Source organism: Abrus precatorius, unplaced genomic scaffold (assembly GCF_003935025.1).
Source record: "Abrus precatorius isolate BTA unplaced genomic scaffold, Abrus_2018 Scaffold5, whole genome shotgun sequence".
Lineage (NCBI taxonomy): Eukaryota > Viridiplantae > Streptophyta > Magnoliopsida > Fabales > Fabaceae > Abrus > Abrus precatorius.
The window spans coordinates 3,089,665-3,113,285 of NW_020874395.1; the positions used below are offsets into that span (position 1 = coordinate 3,089,665).

Sequence of the window (23,621 nt, forward strand, 5' to 3'; positions counted from 1 at the left end):
TTACTTTTTACGCTACCCTATTTTGTTATTGACACTGCTCCTTTTATTGTCATTTTTGGAATTTAATTTCTCAAATTTTAATTAATAAATTAAATTTTTAGAAGTGATTTATAAATGACTTTCAAAATTTAATTTCTGAAATTAATTTGATACCCTCTGAAAAATAAATTCTTGTAGTCATTTGTATATCACTTCAAGAAATTAAATTTTAAAAGTGATTTGTAAATAACTTACATATTTAATTTTCAAAAAATATGAAAGACAATTTAAGAATTTAAATTCTAGAAGTGACAATAAAAAGAGCAGTACAAATATAAAAAAGGGTGGTGCCGAATGTAATATCCCATAATGAATTAGGTTGGACCAATCATGTAACTCATTCATTGTTTTGTTGATTTTTGTTGTCTTTTCCTTTGAATTGCACCTTATTCAGCCAACAGGATTAAGGTTTCCTTTCATTACACAATGTTATCCATTTTCACTTTTCTGAGATATGACTGAACAGGGGATTGTAGGTGTCATCTTGTGAATGCATGATGTTCATCACCCAACTGCCTTGTTGCACAAAAGTCTTGCCGTTGCTCATATTTAGTTGACTTGAAGTTAATAATGTTCATCAAACAGTTTTCTTGTTACATGAAAGTCTTGTCATCTCTCACATTTGGTTGACTTGAAGTTAATAATGTTCATCAAACCGTTCTCATGTTGCTCGAAAGTCTTTCCATCTCTCATGTTTAGTTGGAAGTTCATAAAGTTCATCAAACAATTGTCAACTTTACCAAAAAAGTCATGCCCCTCACTGACTCACTCTCGTTTGGTTGACTCAAGTGAATCTATTGAGTATAATTGAAAGGAATCATCTATTCACAAGGGACATCACCAATAATGATTTAGCTTCTTTCAATTCATCGTGTCTATAAATGACCTACATTTTGTGTTCATAATTCAGTTGACACATTGCCTATACGTTTTTCATTTCTAAAATTCAAAAACATTCCCAAAAGAGTCCGAGTTGATCACCATGCTTTGCTGCAGGTTGTGTATCGTTTTTCTGGTGAGCATTCTCTGCTGTGTTGAAAGCTCCTTTACGAAGAAGTGTGTGCCACACCAGACAGGGAAGCTCTTCTCAAGTTAAAAGATGGTTTCATTGATGAAAGGAACTTTCTTAACTCATGGAAAGGTGAAGATTGTTGCAAATGGGAGGGAATTTCATGCAATAATTTGACAGGCCATGTAACCAAGTTGGATCTCCAAGATTTATCACTTGGAGGTAAGATCGATTCTTCCGTATGTAAACTGCAACATCTGACTTTGTTAGATCTCACTTTGAATGAGTTAAGAGGAACAATCCCAAAGTGCATTGATTCACTAAGTCAATTGATAGAGTTGAAACTCGCACAAAATGATCTTGCTGGCATCGTTCCTTATACCTTGGGGAACCTTTCAAATTTGCAAACTCTTAGCCTTCGCCTTAATAATTTGGTTGCAAATGACCTTGAATGGGTTTCTCATCTTTCTAATTTGAGATACCTTGATTTGTCAAATATTGATCTTAGTCAAACTGTTAATTGACTATCATCAATAAGCAAAATCCCTTCTTTGTCAGAGCTTTATTTAGATGACTGTGGGCTTGGTCAAGTCAATCCTAAATTTATTCCCCACATTAACTATTCAACTTCTCTCAGAATTCTAGAACTTACATACAATGATTTAAACGCTTCAACTATGTCATGGGTTCTTAATGTCAGTAAAGTTGTGACACATCTTGATCTGTCATATAATTCTTTGCAACATAGTATTCCAGATGGCTTTGCAAACATGATTTCTCATCTTCAATATCTACATCTCTCGTTTAATGAGTTGGATGGTAGCATGCTAAAATAATTTCCAATTTTGTGTCAACTTGAAGATTTGTCCCTAGATTATAACATTTGTCTGGCCAACTCAGTGACTACGTACAACAACTGTGTTCTGCCCAAAATGGTTTAGAGTTGTTGGATCTCAGTTCTAACCCATTCAGTAGGGGGTCACTTCCTGATTTTTCAAGCCTTTCATCCTTGAATACATTATCACTTGCAAATACCAATATTGTTGGGGAATTATCATTTGGTCACTTGCCGGATCATCTTGAAGCTTTGGATCTCAGTTTTAACCAATTGAGTGGATCAATGCCATCATTCGATGTTGGTAAACTTGCTTCATTACAAGAATTAGATCTTTCCAACAATCAGTTGAATGGGACACTTCCAATTAATATTGGACAACTTTCTAATCTTGTACGTTTGTCTATCACTTCAAACAAATTGAATGGTGTCATTAATGAGTCTCATCTATCAAACTTGTCTAAACTGGAATATTTGCAAGTGTCCCAAAATTCGCTTTCATTTGACTTTAGTTCCAATTGGGTTCCACCTTTCCAACTGACTTACTTATACACAACATCATGCATTTTGGGTCCCAAATTTCCAGCGTGGATAAAGCATCAAAGGGAACTTACTGCATTGCAAATATCCAATAGTGGTATTTCAGATTCATTTCCCGAATGGTTTTGGAACCTATCTTTAAGTTTGCTATACTTGAATGTTTCACACAACCAACTTATTGGAACCTTATCAAAATCATTGCTACATATGAAAACAAGACCCTGGAGTGTATGGGATTTAAGGTTCAACAATTTGTCTGGTCCATTGCCTCTTTTTCCAGATCTATATTCCCTCTTTCTATCAAATAATATGTTTACTGGCTCTGTGTCTTCTCTTTGCTCACTGTCACCGTTGTATTTAACTTATCTTGACTTGTCTAGTAACTTATTAACTGGACCACTTCCGGATTGTTGGGAAAAATTTAAAAGCTTACAAGTCTTGAATTTGGCAAAAAATAATTTATCTGGGAGATTACCCAAGTCACTTGGCAATTTACGACAAATTGAGTCCCTTCATTTAAATAACAAAAACTTCTCCGGTGAGATGCCATCTTTGATAAATTGTACCAGCTTGAAAGTCATTGATTTTGGGGATAACAATTTCCAAGGAACATTACCAGCATGGGTAGGCCATAACCTGCATCAATTGGTTATTTTGCGTCTGCGGGAAAATAAATTCCATGGAAGCATACCTACAAGTCTGTGTAATCTGACATTTCTTCAAGTGTTGGATCTCTTTAAAAACAATATTACAGGAAAAATACCACAATGCCTGAGTTGCATAATTGCTTTGTCAAATTTGAAGTTTCCAAGAAAAACAATTTTCTATTCCACAAGTGCACCTGTTGGCTTTGATAGTGGTCAAACACGCTTGTTCATTGATGAAGCAATATTAGCATGGAAAGGAAAAAATAGAGAGTATGGGAAAATTCTTGGACTTATGACAATTATTGATCTTTCTTGCAATCACTTATCAGGAGAGATACCCAACAGTATTACAACACTTGTGGGATTAGCTGGCTTAAATCTTTCTACAAATAATATCACAGGATTTATTCCCAACAACATCGGTGACATGCAAATGTTGGAATCACTTGATTTGTCATTCAACCATCTTTATGGTAGAATGCCAATTAGCTTTTCAAATTTGAGTTTCCTTAGTTACATGAACCTGTCTTTCAACAACTTGTCAGGGAAAATTCCAGAAAGTACTCAACTACAGTCCTTTGATTCTTCAACTTATGTTGGGAATAATGGGCTCTGTGCTCCACCGCTCCAAAACCAATGCCCCGAGGATGGTGTTTCACCGACTAGAAGCACTGAAAGAAATGACAAAGATGAAGATGAATTCATAACACTTGGGTTTTATGTCAGCATGTCATTAGGATTTTGTGCTGGATTCTGGGCTGTTTGTGGAACTTTGGTTATAAAAAGTTCATGGAGGCATGCCTATTTTCGATTCTTCCACAACATGAATGACTGGATATGTGTAGGACTAGTTGTTCTTAGGGCTCGAATGAAAAAGAGATTCCAAGCCCAAGACTAAAAGGTAAAGTAAACAACTTTTTTTGTTGTAGTAGCAATTAAATGATTCATCTCTTCATGTTGATAAATGTATGTTAATATTATGACTTAAAGTTTAATTTACTGAAAAAACGAAAATCTAGTAATTTGCACCCACTCAATACTAGTTGAGATGATGTCTTTCTCTTCTCAATAGTTGGTAGGTAAATCTCCTTTGGTGATATTGATTTGCCGCTTCATGTTGTTGAATTTGACAGAGATATTTGTTCGATTTGGCACAACAAGACGCTTGTAAATCTACTTGGATTTTCCCAGGCCATAGTCCAAATATCTGTTTGCCAAAGGGTATCATATGACAAATACATGTACTAACCTTGTTAATTTTACCTGTATAATTTTCACAATTCCTAAGAGTTGTTCATGACCTTCTAAACATTTCAAATCTGTTTTTATAAGGCTATAGAATACATTGGTGGGGGGAGGGGAAGTTTTGGTATTATGTGGCCTGATTCAAACAGCTGATGAATGGCACTCTAGTTTTCCATTCAAAATTGAGGTCATTTTTGCCTACATTTAGTATATCTTCTTTACCTTGCTAAACTCCCGTGATTTTATAAATGTTGCTTCGTGGGTGTAAAAAATAGCGCCTTTAAACATCAGGATTTTAATTTGAAAAAATTGTGATTGCCAAAATTTTATTTATTTTGAATAAAGACAAAATATTGGAAAAGTCTTTATAGTCTCAAGTTCAAAAATCAATTACTAATAAAGAAGGTATGAGTATCGTTATCATTTCAGATGAACGAATGTTATCTTAAGATTAAATAGTGCAAATAATTTTAAATATAAACTTAAAATATTTATTTTTATTTTTAATTTTTTAATTTTTTATTATTTTTTAAATAAGTCTCATGTATAAGTTGTTATCCTCATAAACAAAAATAAGATTTGAAATTTTAAATGAATCATTAATCACAAATCATATTTTATTTTGAAAACAAAGCAATTTTATAAAAATAATTTTTTATGTTTTATTTTTTTATTTGAAAGCTAATAAAACTTAATAACTTGAAAACATATTTTTTATATTTTATTTTGAAAAAAAAAGAGTAATCACCTAAAAAAATGTTTATTTATTTATTATATTAATTATTTTATATATTTTTTGTTCTTTTAAAAACAGATTTAACATCTAAAACTGACTTTTACAAAAATAGAGGATGGACTTTATTTTGAGAAGTGATTTAACATGCTAAAATTTTTACATTTTATTTTTTGAAAGATTTAACAACTTAACAAAATTTAAAAAATTATTTTTTATATTTTTACTAAAAAAACATTTTTTTTTATTTTTTTATGGATTTAAAAAAATTAATTTGTATATTTTACTTTTAAAAAATCAATAATTGGAATGTTTAATTGAAAAAAGTCAGTTTGATCTTGTATATATGGGTAATCATTTTAAATATTTTTCAATCCTTTTTATTAATATAAATAGAGAAGCAAGGAGGATAGGCTCGTTACATAAAAAAAATATAAGAAAATTTCTTATAACATAAGTGATTGAGTATGAGAGTCAAATAAATCCAAAAATTCATCTTTGGTTCAGGAGGAAGAGATCATAGACATTTTGAAATGAATGAAAACAGAATCTACTTTCATTAAGTGATTTATTAGATAATAAAAAATAGAGAATTTTATGCATAGGACAAAAAGAAAAGAAAATCAAAGAAGGAAGAGAAAAGCAATAGAAAGCACGCAAACAAAAAAAACAAAAAAATAAAGAAAAAAGAAAGAAAATAGTCATATAATAAAGTATCTGTATAATGTTTCTACTTATAATAAAAGACAGATAAAAATAAAAAAATGAATCATAAGTTATATATATATATATATATTTGCATTATCTCCATCTCTCTTTCTTAATTCGCATAAAAAACGGGTGTTCACCATAAACATGTAGAAAAACATTTCTATTACACCATACCTTGCTTGTTTGCTTCGTATATCTGACGTGTAAAATGAGGAAAAGCTGATAGCAGTAGAATGGTGTACCATAAGATTGCCTTTGGGAGGAGGATTGCTATCATGTAACATAGGATAGCAGTAGTAAAAGAATAATACAAATTCATTTAATTATACTGAAATAATTTCAAACTAAATTATCTGTTATTTTTTAGGCAAAATTGATATAAAGTGCATTAGTATAGTGTCATTTTTGGTGTGTAGTATTTCCTTAGTTATTTCTGTTGTTCCTTTATTTTTCTTTTTGTGTGTTTAGTATAGTAAATGCAGTTTATCACATGACTGCACTTCTTCACTGTCATATTTCACATAAAGAAATTTCAAATAATTTTATCAATCATAACAGAAAATCCGTACAAATTTACAGAATACGTGTTGACTTATTTTTTATCATCTTACTTCCTCTATTAGAATATATATTTTACCTGGATTATTGATATAACTAGCTCTTTTGGTTCATGTGTGTAAATTATTATTTATTTTTCTTAAATCAGCATTATGTTTGTCGTATTTTTTTAATCTATATTTGACTGAAATAAATGTTACAAATCAGTGATTGAGTTTGGGCAGCAACTCTGAAATATTAGATTTTTTGTATATGAGATTATGGTGTCACCGATTGAGTTTCTAGATAATCGTGCTTTGAACATTAACAGGTTATCCGAAGTTTTATATTAACGTACATTTTAAAATACAACACCACTTAAAATAAAGTATGCAACGAAGTATTTATTAATTTTATTCTTTTTTATAAAATTTTATAAAGTTTGTTTACTTAATAAAAAATATTAAACTAATGATTGGATTCATCACTTTCACATTATATAAGAAGTTATAAAATTATGTAAGTTTTCAAGTTTACCAATCGGATGTCATTATATCTTAACTCTACTCAAATTTAGATGCTCCTATTCTATTATCCCTTTCCGTTTTCCTTATATTTTAGCCCTTTTTTTATTTAATTTTGGTTGTCATGTGTTATTTTATTATAGCAAAATCCCCATGTTGAATCCGTTGCATAACCAAATCATAAATCTTAGATATCCTGAATCAAATTATAATATCGAAACCATGTTCTTAGTATGTAAAGATTATACTTGCAGTATTTTTAGGTGTTACAAGTACGTACACAAATCAATCGTTACATTGTATATTCCTAATGCCATCGTTCAAGTGGCATGTTACACTTTTTGCCAAATAAAAATGTAACGTGCCACTTGAACATGAAATGTATTTTAATCTTTACGATAGATAAAAAGAGAGACATAAAATGGTACATCACACAGTACCTAGCTTATTGCAGACAAGTCTTGCTCCAACATTTAAGTTTAGTTGACTTGGAGCTGTTGTGCTCCACACATTGCTTATTTGCTCAAAATCTTGTCTTTCACATAAGTTTAGTTAACATATTGATTGTTTGTGAGGCATCTATTCCCAAGGGATAACCATCAATGGTTTACAATGATATACAGTAATTAATTTATAATGAATTTCCTTTTTCTGAAATCTAAAAATATATTTTCTCATCAAGTTACATATTATCATTATTTTTGGAACAAAATTATTAGTGAATGTAAAAAATATTCTTATGATTATTGTATTAACACAAAATAGTATTGAGTTCACAATTGACTGCACACATTTCTTACACATTCCTCATTTCCAATATCCAAAAACATTAGAGTTTGAGATGATCACCATGCTTAGCAGCAAGATCTCTCTCTTTTCTGAAATGGCTAATCGGTTAATAGGCTGATGAAAATGCTGATGAGGCATGCAGGTTAAGTACAATGTGAGATGCGCATGTAGCTTTAACGTTGGGTGAGGTGAAATCTAAGCTTCTTCATTTTTGTCATCACCATTTTCAACTTCAACTTAATGTTCTTCTTCCTTTGTTCTTGGTTCTCCTTTCGCGACCATTGCATCACTCTCTAGGTATATACCGAGTTCCAGTAATATTTTCTTACATCATTACTAATTATCATCTCAATAAAATTAGGGTTGTGTTTGGATAGGTAAATTAATTTTTTTAAAAGATTTTAAAATTTAAAAAAATTAAATTACATTATTTAATTTTTTTATTTTAAAATATTTTGTTTGGATAAAATAATTAAATTTTCTTCACTTCAGATTTTTTTTATAAAGTAATTAAATTGTAAACTATTTCAAAAACTGAATCACTCATTTAAAATATTTTGTCCAAACACATTCTAAAAATTAACAATTAAATTAGAAAATATTTAAAATGCATAAACTTTTCCACACTAAATACTTTAACTTTGTTTTCATTGTAATATCACTTACAACATAATGTATGAAGAATGTCATGGTAATTCAAATTAATAAAATATAATGACATTTAATAAATTAAATATTAAATATACTAAGCATTCTAGTTGATTCTACTTAAATATTTAGATATTAAGATGATAATTAGACCGAATTTTAAAATTGACCAATCATGCCTATAAATAATATAAATCACATAACATTAAAATAAAAATTTAAGAAAAATGTTATTATTAAAGCAAAATTATTGTTTTGTTCTTACAAATGAGAGAGATAGAAAGATAAGAGATAGAAGGGAATAATTAAATGGGTAATATGGTAGAGAAAGAGAGAGAAAATTATTATTATGTTTCGTTATAAAGAATTGTTATAGAAATAACATATTTTAAACTTCAATAACTTAATGTAGCCGTGAGAAAAATAATGAATTTATAGGTGTTGATATTTTCATATTAAAATTGTCCTTTGCATGCAATTGAGGTATGATATTGGAATAAAACTTTCGAATTTTAATGGTGTTCGTAAGCTTTCTTAGAATTAAAATTACAAGTCTAATGTTTAATTTTATGGAATGTAAATCCTTAATCCAAGATATTAAAATGAAATTAAAATTTAACTTAAAATTACAATTTACACTAATTACTTACGCAATTTAAACATAAAAATTATGATTCTAAACTGATTCTAATTGTAATATTTAAAACTAAAATTCTAAATGATAACTGAAATTTCATGCACCGAATTGATCTCAATGTTTTGCCAATTTTGTTTTTATTATAAAATCTAAATTTATGGGCATTTTTAATATAGCTCGTTTTATGTTTACTTTTAGTCTTTATTTTTCCTTCTATTTCTTCTTTCCTTCCTATATATATTACTTGGTATTTAATTTGAGTGATGTAAAATAGTTTTCTGCGATGTTGTATTTCTCAATAATATGTTGTATAAATACATGAAGTTGTTGCTGGAAAATTTAACAATTCTAACAGATATATTTAAAAAATAATAAATCTAAAATAACAACTCCTATAGCAGCTTGAATTTAAATAACAAACTGTTTGTTAAGCTTTGTTAATAACAATTTGTTATAGCAACAATTTGTTACGATATTACCCCCCTTCAAGTAGGAGCATGAAGATTCAGAATGCCCAACTTGCTCATCAAGAACTCGAACTGAGGTTTGCCCAACGCCTTGGTGAAGATGTCTGCGAGCTGTACTGTTGTAGAGACATAAGTGGGAAGGATATTCTGTTGTAGAACCTCATTGCGGACAAAATGACAGTCAACTTCAATATGTTTGGTGCGTTCATGAAACACCGGATTTTTGGCAATGTGCAATGCCGCTTGACTATCACAATGAAGGACCATAGGTTTGGGGTGAGCAATGCCAAGATCAGAAAGAATCCCTTTTAACCATTTGAGCTCACAAGTAGCTGTGGCCATGGAGCGATATTCATCTTCAGCTGAAGAGCGTGAGACAGTATGTTGTTTCTTGGTTTTCCACAAAATAGGATATTGGCCCAGTTGGACAAGCCAACTAGTCACGGAGCGACGGGTAAGAGGACAACTAGCCCAGTCAAAATCACACCACCTGTGAAGCTGGAGATCACAGCTACTTGAAAGTAATATACCTTGTCCTGGATTGCCTTTGAGAAAGTGAACCACCCGGAGAGCAACGTCCCAGTGCACAGTATGAGGTTGCTGCATAAACTGAGATAAAGTGTGCACACTAAAACATAGCTCAGGACGGGTGAAGCAAAGATAGATCAGGCGCCCAATCAAGCGACGATAACGCTCTGGGTTATCAAGAAGTGGCCCAGAGTCTGAGGACAAATGGTGATTTTGCTCTAATGGAGTGCTAGTTGGTTTGGCGCCAAGAAGACCAGCCTCAGAGATAATATCAAGCGCATATTTGCGCTGACAAAGGAAAATTCCCGTAGGACTACGAGCAACCTCAATGCCCAGAAAATACTTCAATGTGCCAAGATCTTTCATGTGGAAGCAGTCACTAAGATATGTTTTAAATCTTTGGATGGCGGAAGAGTCATTTCCCGCAATAATGAGATCATCAACATAAACTAAAATAGCAAGCTGAATGCTATCGTGATGCAAAGTGAAGAGAGAATAATCAAGACATGATTGCTGAAAGCCATAGGAAACAAGAGCATGAGACAGCTTAGTGAACCAATAACGCGGAGCCTGCTTCAAGCCATATAAAGATTTGCGTAATTTGCACACCTTGTGAGGTGAAGAAACGGTAAAACCAGGAGGCATGCGGATGAACACCTCATCATGGAGATCCCCGTGGAGAAACGCATTATGTACATCCATTTGATGGAGTTTGGCTGCTGCTATGGCAAGAAGAGTGCGTACAGTTACCATTTTGGCAACTGGGGCAAAGGTCTCTGTATAATTTATGCCTTCCTTCTGATGATTTCCAAGAACTACTAAGCGAGCTTTAAAACGCTCAATGGTACCATCAGAATTGTATTTGATACGATACACCCATTTGCATCCAAGAGCTTTCTTACCAGGAGGCAATTGTTGTATGGTCCAGGTATCGTTTCGTTCGAGAGCATCAATCTCATCCTGCATAGCCTGTCGCCACCGAGGATCTTGTACTGCCTCATGAAAGTACAAAGGTTCTCTCTCTGTTGTAAGTGCTGCAAGGAATTGCCTATGGGGCACAGAAAATCGGTCACAATTAACATAGTGAGCAATAGGATATGGAGTACCTGAAGACGATGATGGAGCTGATGAAAACGGGAATGGACTCAATATTTGTGCAGTATTAGTGACGAACCCCTGTAATCTGGTGGATTTTTGTTTGACGCGATGTCCACGTCCAAGAAGTGAAGAGGGAGGTGTATCATGAGAGGAATTCAGAGTTTCTGGCACCTCTAGGTCCTGGGCAGAATCATCAGTGCTTGCAACAACAAGAGAGGACTCAGCGACAGTAGTGGAGGAAGCTACAGGTTCAGTTATAGTAGCAGCAGAAGAAGAGACAGCAACGTCCCTGATGTGTGCTGCAGGAGATGTTGATGTAGCAGCAGGAACGTCCATTATAGAACGACTTGTGCCCCCCCTAACTCGCAAGTCCTCTTCATCATCGAAGACTATGGGCTCAGTAGGTATGAGAAGAGAAGAACTAGTGTCGTTTTCTGAATATGTGAAGGGGAATTGATTTTCAAAAAACTGAATATCTCTTGATACAAAGAACTCATGAGTTTCTAAATCATAAAGTCTCCAACCCTTCTGCCCATAGGGATATCCCATAAATACACATCGCCTACTTCGACTTGTAAATTTGTCACCACGAGTATTATGATTGTGAGCATAACAGAGAGAGCCAAGAACACGTAGATGTGTATAGGAAGGCTCTTGTCCATTTAACACTTCATATGGGGCCTTGCCTTTTAGTGTTGTGGTTGGAGTTCGATTGATCAAATAACCGGCTGTTAAAACACACTCGCCCCAAAATTTAATTGGCAAATTTCCTTGGAATCGTAAAGCATGTGCAACATTTAGAATGTGACGATGTTTGCGTTCGACTCGCCCATTTTGTTGAGGTGTGCTTATACATGAAGTTTGAAAAACAATTCCATGGTCCAAAAAATAATTTTTCATACAGATAAATTCTGTTCCGTTGTCACTGCGCACAGTTTTAACCCTTTTTTCAAATTGCCTTTCTACCATAGAAAAAATTTTTGTCAACGTTTTCGTGACTTGTTTCTTATCAGTTAACAAAAATATCCACACTGCACGCGAACAATCATCAACAATAGTCAGAAAATAAGAAGCACCACAAGATGAGCGAGTTCTATATGGACCCCATAAATCGCAATGAATCAAATCAAATATATTATAAGCTTGATTAGTACTCAAGGGAAATGTGTCTCTAGTTTGCTTTGCCCTTTGACATGTATCACAAACTTTATTAAAATTGCTAACACTGCTGTCCTTTGAAATAAACTGAGTAGTTTTCGATGAAGGATGTCCCAACCTCATGTGCCACACTTCTAGTTCATGCATTCCTTCAACCTTGCATATTGTCTTCTTAGGGGTTGGTTGAAAGAAATAGAGTCCATCCCGTCGTTCACCCACTCCAATCAGCATCTTCGAGGTTTGGTCCTGTATGGCACATATGTTTCCAGTGAAGAATCCATTACAATTTAACTCATCGGATAATTAAGAAATAGAAATCAAATTGCAGTTTAATTGAGGGACATAAAGGACATGCTGAAGGTGTAAATTTTCAGTAAACTTTATTGTTCCTTCCTTAGTAGAGCGAGCACATTGCCCATTAGGGAGCCCAACAGGACATCCAGAGACGTCTCTCACATTGTGCAAATGATGTAAGTTACCTGTCATGTAATTTGAGGCCCCACTATCAAGAATCCATGCATCATTGTTAGACTTACCAGCCATGCTTTCATTTGGAGAGACTTTGGATGAATTGAGCATTTCTACCAAAGTTTTCCACTGTTCGTTGCTCAAACCTCCAAGTTTCACATTATTATTACCAAGATTAGACCCTATATTCTGAGCTAAGTTGGCACGGACAGGGCCTTTAGGAGTGCGAGAGCCAGTTCCATCATTGCCATTTTGTGGGCGTCGGGGCGCAGCAGTGCGATCTCCATTGCGGGGACGATCCCCCCACCATTCTGGGTATCCAATGAGCAGAAAGCAGCCTGCTGCCTCATGACCACTTCGGTTACAGTGAGTGCAAGTCACCTTGCTGTTGTCACGACCCCTCGCCTTCACATTTGCTTGAACGGCGAGAGCCATAGCGTCGGGTCGTACATCTCTTTCTTGGGTAATGTTGCGCACACGTTCTTCTTGAATAAGAATGGCATACATTTTATTCAATGAAGGCAATGGATCAGACGCAAGCAAATTGGAACAAATCGGTCCATATGTTGCGTCGTCAAGACCCATTAAAAAAGTGTGACATCTTTCTTCTTCCTTGCGTTTCTCAAGTTTCGCAGCAACTCCATAGGTACACCCGCTGCAAGTGCAGATGATAATCGGTTCATGAGTTGCGAGATCATCCCACAGTGCTTTCAGTTTTCCATAATAGGCTATTATGGTCATCCCTTCTTGCTTACATTGTGCTAGTTCTAATTTCAACTGGTTAATACGGGGTCCATTCACAATGAAAAATCTTTCTTTAATGTCATCCCACACCTCCTTGGCTGTTTCCAAGTATGATATGGAAGTTCTCAGTTTTGGTTCTACTGTATTCAAGATCCATGAAACCAACATGGCTTGGACAGTGCACCAATCTTCAAAATGTGGGGATCCTTCTTTGGGTTCTGCTATGGTTCCGTCAATGAAACTCTACTTTCTTCTGGCTCTCAATGACCTCTTCATAGCTCTAGCCTATTCATCATAGTTATCACCTTTCAATTGCACCTGAGCAATTATGTTTCCAGGATTGTCACTGGAGTTGAGATCATAAGGGGAAGTTTTCTTTCTTTGAGCATCTTCAATTGCTGAAGATGTCGCAGCACTCTCACCACCATTTGTTGGGGTTTCCATGTGCAGGTCTCAAGGTTTTCGGCCACGCTCTGATACCATGTAAAATAGTTTTCTGCGATGTTGTATTTCTCAATAATATGCTGTATAAATACATGAAGTTGTTGCTTGAAAATTTAACAATTCTAACAGATATGTTTAAAAAATAATAAATCTAAAATAACAACTCCTATAGCAGCTTGAATTTAAATAACAAGCTGTTTGTTAAGCCTTGTTAACAACAATTTGTTATAGCAACAATTTGTTAAGATATTAAGTGATGAAATTAAGTGCATCCGATTCATATAAAATATTTAAAGTTACAATGAAAAGTTGGAAAAAAATTAGGAAAAAAAATTGTAACGAAAAAATTAGTAAAAACTTCACTTATGGGATACCATTAGCAGATAAAGAAGAAAAAGGAATTCTCTTCCTAAATTTTATTTCTCACATAATCACTTTATATATGGGCTTGTTCGTTTATGTTTTACTTTTAATTTTTTAAAATTATATTTTAAAACAATTTTGAAAAATTGTTTTAAGAAAAAATGAAAATAAAACTTATGTTAATAAATTATTTTATTTTATTTTATTTTAAAAATAAAAAACATTTTTAAAAATAGAAAACAAATAAAATTGTTATGAAATAAAGATTTGCATTAACAAATAAATAAATAAAACAAAATAAAAAGTCATTATTCAACATTTTTCATTAATTTTTATCCTTTTAACTTAAATATTTGTAAAAAGGTCCTCCCCTTAAAAGATAATTCTTCTATCCTCTCTCTTGTTTTAGTGGATCTTTATTTCTATCATCTCATCATTCTCATGTCTCAACAATCACCAATAGTCCTCTCGTAATCCAATAAAATTAATAACTATATTCCCACATTTTTCATTTTTCTTCATTTTCATTTTAATTTTGCAATTCCCACTCTCCTCAGTTCTTTTTCCAATTTCTTTTGCATAACCTTGTTTATGTCTCTTATTTCTCTTTTGCAGTTAGTTACGTGTGTGTGTGTAGAGTTTTGAAAAGAAGGAATGAGAGCTAGACTTGTATGCTAGCCCATGGCTCGTAAATGTCCATGCCCTGTTTTAACAAGTTCATAACTAGTTCTTTGCTAAAACCTTTTTAGTTGTGCTCTATTTTGACAAGAGAAGAGAGTTTGCGACACAGGATTGTTTCAAAACTTAGTTGTGGTCATATAGAAGACTTTTTGCCAGTCATACTTACTATACTTGTGAATTTTATTATCTCAATTCCAAAGAGTTTTTCTTGAGCTTTTAAACATTTCAAATTTGCTTTTAGAAGGCAATAAAATACATGGGAGTTGGGGGTTGATTGGGATTGTGTGGCCAGATTTAATCATTGGCGAATTGCACTCTCCTTTTTCTTAAGTAGCTGCGATCTTTTCTACTTAGAGTTAAGATTTATTATATATTATTTTCTTGATTATATTTCCGTTGTATTTATACATCATTAAGCTTCACAATTCATAAACAGGAAAAAAGTATTTCTTATTTCAGTTGTAACTGTTGTAATGCTTAAAATTCTAGTGAGAAAAACAGTAAATTTATAGTTGTTGATATTTTCATATTAAAAATGTCCTTTGCATGCAATTGAGGTATGATATTGGAATTAAAACTTATAATTTTAACGATGGTATTCGTAAATTTTTTTAGAATTAAAATTACAACTCTGATGTTTAATTTTATGGAATGTATGTCCTTAATCCAAGATATTGGGCTTACAAGATGCTGCTACTCTATTGTCCCTTTCTTTTCTCCTTATATTCTTACCTTTTTCTTTTAATTTGGATTGTCATGTGTTAACCTGTTATAGCGAAATTCCCATGTCGAATTCCTTGCATAATCTCCTAAATTTTAAGTATCCTGAATCAAATTGTAAGATCGAGACCATGCTCCTCGTGGGTAGAAGATTAGACATGAAGTGTTTTTAGATGTTGCCAGATAGTCAGTAGACAAATCAATTATTACACTGCATGCCCCTAATGCTATCTTTCAAGATTCATTTTACAGTTTTCCCATAATTAATAAAGGAGAAAGTTGTTGAATATGAAGCTGTGTTCTCTCTCTATGCTTCATTAATATGTGACTGTGTTGGAATTAAGAGTGCAATCTCTGTACTTAACCAAAATGTACAAACTTAACTTTTCAAGGCAAACATTTACCATATTTCTCAATCTCAAGTTTGCTGAAATCCTTATTTACCAACCTTGATTGATTTGCATTTATAAAAGGTGTAAAATTCATATTGAATCAATTTTCTCATCTTCTACGACTTTTTATATTGGCTATAATATTATATGCCTGGATTTTCTATTTTTGCCCCCTTATTGTGATGTACTGGTAATTCTTATTAATTTAAACCACTTCATATTGTCATGAACTAGCTGTTTAATTGAAATGTGAACTTGAAATACGTTTTTATCATTTAGATGGAGAAGAAGAGACACAATGTGGTACATCACACAGTCCTTATTGCACACAACACAAGGCTTGCCCCCAACATCCAAATTAAGTTGCTGTGCTGCTTTGCTCAAAGTCTTGCCCTTCGCATAAGTTTAGTTGAAACATGATTGTTTAGGAGGCATCTATTCCAAAGGGATATCCATCAATGGTTTACCGTGCTATACACTAATTAGTTTATAATAAATTTCTTTCTTCTTTTAAATCTGAAAATATATTTTTCTCATGGAGTAACTGTTTTCCTATTTCTTGAATGAAATTATTATTGAAGCTAAGCTATTTACATTTAGAAGATGGGAAATGCAGTATTTGTTGGGGTTCTCAGAATGTTATTATTATGTTATGTTTTTTTTTTTATTCATAGTGACATTAAATTTTGAGCATACAAATTCGTATGCATTGTGTAAGGCATGATTTAACAATTAGATTGTAAATTCTGCCATGTGTAGTTAGCTTCAAATCCAACTTGACTCCACCTTTGGATAATACTTATTGTGTCCCTTAATTTGAATATCTATGTGTTTATCATATATTTACCTCAATTCTGTCTCAAGTATATGAATTGTTAAAGCAAGATTTACAATTTTGCTTGATCTGCGTATTTACTAAATCATTTAAAATGGGTGAAAATTCATATGGAATCACTTGTGAATACGTATGAATGTCGCCGGTTTGAAGAAGATGGAGACAAAGATGAACTCATAACCATTGGTTTTTACATAATCCTGGGGTTTGGATTTTGTGTTGGATTCTAGAGTGTTTGTGGAACTTTAATCATAAAAAGTTCATGGAGACATGCCTATTTTCAGTTCTTCAATAACATGAATGACTGGATATATGTGACACTCTCTTCAAGACTGAAAAGTAAAGCATTTGATTCATTGCCTGTTTGCACCAATGTCAACTATGATTTACGATGCTACTTTGTCTATATAAAATTAATGTCAATTATGATTTTGTGTTATTAATTTTTTCTCTTGAAGCATTGTTTATATTTTTTTTTTATTAACATATAATATAATTTTGTTAGTGATTTTTTATTATATTTATTTGATTTTTTTCACCAATATAATATCAAAGGTTCATTTATATTTATTTAATTTTTTATAAATACATAAATTGCTCAAATTTTCAATATTAGCGTACTTGCAAAATGGAAGGTTGGTTGGTCGTTGAGAAACTATTAGAGCCAAGCAATAAATTTTAGAATTTCAGATTTTCTTAGATGTCGAGACTCGAGATGTATAGTCTTATTTAGTCCCACATTGCTTACTCTTGAGCGACTTCTGTTTTACTATTACTACATAAGTAATGCTTGAAAAATTTTAAGAATCATTCGTTGAATAAAATATTTCTCTAATGTAGCCGTAGATATAGGTACATATATTGTGTGTCGAATCACGTTAAATTCTTATGTTTTTATAGTATCTGGTTATTGACAGGGATGCGAAAAATGTGTTGATGGATCATCTTACAAGTTAGATGGATGCTCCTTCACTTCTCCTTGTTGTCCTTTATTTGTAATTTGTCTTTCATTATTAAGTATATTGCAGAGTTTTTCATGTTTAGCTAAAATGCAGAAAAGAAAATATATTAAAGTGTATTAGCTAAAATTGAGGAGATTGTGATTTCTTTATGTATAGTGCTACTAGTATCCAGATACTACATATTGAGCAATGACAATAAATAAAAGTAAAAGATAATTATTAAATTATATTAAACTATATTTGTCAAAACTTCTATTTAATTATAATCAGTTATATGTTGCATTGTCTAGAGCAACGTCAATAAAAGAAATAAAAAATTTTATTATTAAAAATAATGACAAATATATAGGATATACAAAAAATATTATGGATAAAGTATTTCATAATTTTTCTCAATGTAATTATATTTAATATAATAATTTTTTATTATATATATATATTAAATTTAAATTATATATTTTTATTTTAAAATAAATTTATTTAATAAAAATAAAACAAACTCGTGTAATGTAAAGGCTAATAAATTAAGATTGATACTAGATTTAGTTTAGTAAAATTACACTACATAAGCATGTCTATATGGCTAAACTAATGCATTACAAGATTTTATCTTTTACAAACTTAATTAAGTTTATAACAAAATATTTTTATTAACACTGGTCCTTAAATTAATTTTAAATTTAAATATACAAAAATAGACTTTTTAATTAAAAAATATTGTTTATAATTTAATATTTTGAATGTAATAATATTTATTTTGTTTAATAAAATCCCACCACTTTTAATAATTAGCTTTGAAAATTAATGTTAATATTGTTCATAAAATAAATATTATTTTAAAGAGAAAATAACTTTTAAAGAGTGAATATTTTCTTCATACTATCTAATTAAATTACATATAAACAAACAGAGTTTAATTTTACATTAAAGTTTTAAATAAATTCAACTTATTTAACATTTTAATTGTAAAGCCAAAACAATTTTGAGATTGTGCGTGGTTTTGAGCTTAAAAACAAGTTGCTCTGTTTGAACAGGCTTGTTTGGTGAGTATTATTTCCTTCATAATTCTTTTCACTTTCCCTCCTTTTCATCTATTTTCATTTCATTATTTCCTCTTTTTTTTTTTCCCTTAGATTAATTCTATCCAGACAGTGTAAAACTTTAAAGTGAAGTTCATAGTAAAGCTCTGCAATCATTAGTATATAAAATTGATTAATATCAATTAATGTCACAAGAGAAGAAGTGACATTTACAAAAGGACTCAAGCAAAGGTAAAAAAATAAATTTCATTATATCAGGCATGCTAAAGTTGGTCAGTCTTTAACATCTACAACTCCTTCAGCAAACATCTGAAATCTTGCTTCAGCTTTGGCCAAACAAGGAGAACTTATATCTTTACAGATTTGATCTTCCCCTCTTCCTTCCCTAAGAGCTAGCCTGTCATCAAGAAATTAGTTAACATCCAGGGTCAAAACAGGCTTTGAGAAGAAATAAAAAAGAAACATTTCATATTCTGCAGTTCAGATTTGACCTTGTTGTAGCATGAGCCATAATGTTGCCTCCAATAGGCTTGATTTGAGGTCCACCAAAGACTGCAGAACCGTCTACTTGTGAAACTACTTGATTTGTTATTACAACAGCCACACCAAACTACAATTAAAGAATCAGAACAAATTATTAGCTCCAAACTGATGATGTATATTTATCAAGAAAGTCAAACATACTATGTTCTATAGTTTAATATCCTAAGCCAGAATCTTGGATTAGTTTGACCGAGAAGGTTAGGTGCACTGCCAGCCCAACAATGAGTTTTACCTCATCTGCTAATTTCTGAAGGCTCCTCAAAAACTTGTCTAGATGCATTTGCCGAGCTGAAAGCTCTTGCCTTCCAGAGAAATCTGTTCTATAGAGGGCAATAGCACTGTCTACTATCACTGCAGCAAACCTGTGTATATCAATCAAAATTTAAGCCTCAAGAGCATGTTTTGCCACCCAAACAACAAGAGCTTTCTCACTTGCAGAATCAAATATCTCTATTTAAGGAAATCTAACAACTCTTGGTCTGGGCCCAAGAAAAAAAAACACAAAGGAATAAAACACAGCCACTTCATCTAGTAATAATGCTAGCATATGATAAATCAAGATGAGCATAATGCACTTGTGTATCATTATGCGTATTTACAAGGCATATTATGTTGATTTTGGCAGATCTAAACAAAAGTGAGCAAAGGGAACCATCAAAAGTCACACCTTGTTTTCACCATCATTGAAGCTGCTTCCCCCAGAAGCCATGATTGATGATCAGTGTAACACACTCTAGCATAAGCGACATTTTTCAATACATCAGGCCCATCCAATCCAAACGTGTAGCAAAAAGAAACATAAATATTGAATGGACATACCAACATATCAAAGACACATGCAAGCAAAGTCATAATATCAAGAATCATTATACCTATCTGCTATCTGTAAGAGTCGTTGAGGCCTAAATGTGTCCCCTGCATCTATGTACATAGCTTTCCCCGCAGCACCTCCTTTGTCTAGTGGCAACTACAACATCAACAATAAATTGAAACATTAGGCAAAGGTATAACATATGACAAGATGAGTTTAAAACTGAATACACTACAACAACTTATTCGGCATGAATGTATTCTGACTGCCGTAAAGAAACCATTTACCTGTCAAGTGACGCAGAGAGTGAGACACAATTGAGTCTTCCCAGTTCCAAATCCACCATGTAACTCGGGGATAGAACCTGTCTCAATTCCCCTTGGCATAAACAGCAGTATCAAGTTTAAAACACTTTAACAGTAAATTCCACACAGAGACATTAAACAAGGTGTTATTGTTTCTGATTCTTACCTTCCAATATCTTGTCAAGCTCTCTTGATCCTGTAGTTATCTGAGTGATTGCCTTGCGATGGGTATGGAATTCACTAGCTCTAGTAAAACCCACAAGCTTAGAGGCTGTCAATAAAGAAAATAAAGCAAACATCACAAGACCTTCGTAACAATCAAAAGAAATAGCCAAGGGAAACAAAAACTAAGGTGAATAATACCTGCTTCAATAATCTTGTCAACTTCAGCTTCACTGATTCCTTTATTTTGTAAAAAGTCTTTCCTAAGAGTGTAGGCAACAGATTCAACCGTGCAAATACCAGCATCTTTAAGCTTTTTAACATCCTGGCTATATCCGATGCCACAGAAAACACAAAAAGGGATTTTTCCCCTAAAATAATAATTGTGATTAACCAAGAAATATTTATACCGAGGTCTGACATTGTGATTAAGCATTAGGCTATACCCGATGCAACATGGCCCTCTACCTGTCGAGCAACTTCAGGTTCAAAGATCTCTTCTTTTTCATATTCTTACTCATCCCATTTAGTTTTTTTCCCTTTACATAGCTTTTTCGCATTTCAATTCACACCATTATTCTTAAATATGAAAAAGAAGGGACAAACTAAAGTTGCTCACAGGTAGAGGGCAATGTTGCATTTCTTCAGAACCGTCATGTTGTTGGACAGCTTTCTGCTTTCTTGAATGCTCCACGCTGGTTGACATCCCCTAAAGATTATTCTGATTCGATCTTTGAGAAGTGAGAACCAACCAGGGGTTGCGTGTTCAAGAGACTGGAAGGGGGCCAGAACAATTTTTCTCCCACGGAAGTGATTGACGGGAGCTCGTTTAAGTGTTACAGTCTGCGCGGAGCAACTCTAGGACGAATTTACAACGTACTACCGTGGTGGAAAAATAGGACTTTTCGGTGTAGCTGGTGTAAGTAAAACGGTACTCGTTATGGAATTGATCAATAACATTGCCAAAAGCTTATAGAGGTGTATTCGTATTTGGCTGCCTGAGAGAAATAATCTTTACATGGAAATGAAAAAATTCAGTAATTAATGAACAGTGCTCATTATGAAATTCATTAATAACATTGCCAAATGGAAGTGTATCCGTATTTAGTGGAGTAAGTGAGCGTATTCACGAAAGAAATGATCTTTACATGGAAATTACAGAATCCAAAGTAATTAATGAACAAAATATAATAGAATCAAAAGTAGCTCTACTATACGGTCACAACTCACATGAACGACCGCTGAGCTAATATGAAACTTACTTAGCTTAACCAAGAAATATTTATACCAAACATGCCCTCCAAAAATAAGAGAAAGAAAAGAGGCAATTTCTATTTTTTGGGTCTAAATTTTTGTTTTCTTTTGTCAGCTTCTGGGGTCTATTAGGAAGAGGCAAAGCCTAGAGAAAGAAAGAGGCCAATAGTGATACATACGTTCAACACTGACTATTTGACTCAAAAGATCCCAACTTAAATTAATATTGATTATTTAAAAAATTATTAATCCAACAATTTATTATTATAATATTATCATGAATATTATATATTTAAAATTTTTTAAAAAATTAAATATTTTTCAATTTTAGTACAATAATAACATTTAGTTATATTTAAATAGTATATAGCATAGTAAAGTATAATAAGTCAGTGAGGTTTTAATTAATATTTATAATGTATAAAATTTATGTAGGGTTAATTTATTTTATAACAATATTAAGTTCAATAGTTGGGTTATTAAAATTTTTTTTAATGAAATGTTATAAAAATATCATTCTAGTAAGTCTGACATACAATAAAATTTCAAAGCACATAATTTAATAATTAATATAAGCAATGAGAAATGGATATTTCAACACTCAAATTTGAAACTTTAATGAAATCATTATTGGATTTAGTTTTGCTAAATGGTTACACTTGAAATAAAATGAAACACATGTTTGTGCAAATACAATAATAACATTAATTATTATTGGTGCCATGGAAAAGATATATTTTTAGATCTCGCATTTTAAATTTTCCATTTTTAGAATATTTTCTTTTTATTTGATTCTAGTATTTATTATATGCATATATATTATTTTTTTTCTTTATATACATATTATTCTTTAATATTATTATACTTTATATTTTTAATTCTATTTTTGAATTTAATTTAATATTCTTTCTTTATTCTATAGAATATTTCTTTTTCGTATTCTATTTCATGGAAAGCAGTATCTAGCATAATTAGAGCTGTCAAAACGGGCAGCCCGGCCTGACCTGGTTCGGCTTGATATGGTAGCGGGTTCAAACGGGTCAAACTTAATTAGCTCAAGGTAAAAATAGGCTTATATTTTTACTGCCCAAGCCTTACCCTATGTGGGCTACGGGCTTCTGCGGGCTGGTCCGACAACTTAAATATATTTTTTTTCTTATTTTTGTAATATGTCATTTTTTTTTACTATTTTTATAACAACAAATCATTATTTTTATTGCTATTTTTAGTGTTTGTAATATACTATGTTAAACTATTTTTGCAAGAACTTAATAGACCACTTGTTTTTTATATCTAATTTTTGTATTATACTATTTATTTATTTAAGTTGTAAAAGGCCACTGGTTTCTTTTTTCTATTGTTTTTGTAGCGATTCAAAAGTATATAATTTAGACTTGTAATTTTAGAGTTTTGAAACTAAAATATATTTGCTTTCGAACTCCCTAAAACTCAGGGTTTAATCTCAATATATATACGGGCTGCCTGAACCCGCATGGGCTAACTCGATTAAAGCCTTATTGGGTACCGAGCTTATTCGGACCGGACCAAAATGGCCCAAAGTAATTTCGAGCCTTAGTTTTTATAGCTCAAACCCGCCCATTTAACGAGTTTTTTGGATCCAATCTATCAGGCCAGCCCATTTTGCTGGCTCTAAGCACAATAATCCATTTAGCTACTCTAATTGTTTCCTGTTGTATTCTTTACAGCACAGCAGCTCATTGTGCTTTAGCCTTCAATTGCTGTCCAGCCTAT

The 23,621-nt window shown here is 32.2% G+C and overlaps 2 protein-coding genes and 1 pseudogene across 2 annotated transcripts; 2 read left to right on the plus strand and 1 right to left on the minus strand.

The window, feature by feature from the left end:
* The first annotated feature begins 1,725 nt into the window (after window positions 1-1,725).
* Window positions 1,726-2,731, plus strand: LOC113867664 (receptor-like protein EIX1). The gene is made up of 3 exons (XM_027503077.1): window positions 1,726-1,867; window positions 1,990-2,665; window positions 2,704-2,731. Exons 1-3 carry the CDS (start codon window positions 1,726-1,728, stop codon window positions 2,729-2,731), a joined length of 846 nt encoding a protein of 281 aa, XP_027358878.1.
* A 1-nt stretch (window position 2,732) lies between these two features.
* On the plus strand, window positions 2,733-3,968 carry LOC113868148 (receptor-like protein EIX2). Its single transcript, XM_027503716.1, has 3 exons — window positions 2,733-2,961; window positions 3,031-3,554; window positions 3,609-3,968. The coding sequence occupies exons 1-3, from the start codon at window positions 2,733-2,735 to the stop codon at window positions 3,966-3,968; spliced, it is 1,113 nt and encodes a 370-aa protein (XP_027359517.1).
* A 15,099-nt stretch (window positions 3,969-19,067) lies between these two features.
* Window positions 19,068-21,124, minus strand: LOC113867666 (annotated as a pseudogene).
* Between the last annotated feature and the right edge of the window lie 2,497 nt (window positions 21,125-23,621).

What these genes read in the sequence shown, in the direction of transcription:
- LOC113867664 (XM_027503077.1), top strand. Translation starts at nt 1,726, where the DNA reads ATGTCATGGGTTCTTAATGTCAGTAAAGTTGTGACACATCTTGATCTG. An exon ending in CTCGTTTAATGAGTTGGATG is followed by an intron (nt 1,868 to 1,989) that starts GTAGCATGCTAA and finishes AAAATGGTTTAG; the next exon opens with AGTTGTTGGATCTCAGTTCT. An exon ending in TGGAGTGTATGGGATTTAAG is followed by an intron (nt 2,666 to 2,703) that starts GTTCAACAATTT and finishes CTCTTTTTCCAG; the next exon opens with ATCTATATTCCCTCTTTCTA.
- LOC113868148 (XM_027503716.1), top strand. Translation starts at nt 2,733, where the DNA reads ATGTTTACTGGCTCTGTGTCTTCTCTTTGCTCACTGTCACCGTTGTAT. An exon ending in AAATAACAAAAACTTCTCCG is followed by an intron (nt 2,962 to 3,030) that starts GTGAGATGCCAT and finishes ACAATTTCCAAG; the next exon opens with GAACATTACCAGCATGGGTA. An exon ending in ATCTTTATGGTAGAATGCCA is followed by an intron (nt 3,555 to 3,608) that starts ATTAGCTTTTCA and finishes TCTTTCAACAAC; the next exon opens with TTGTCAGGGAAAATTCCAGA.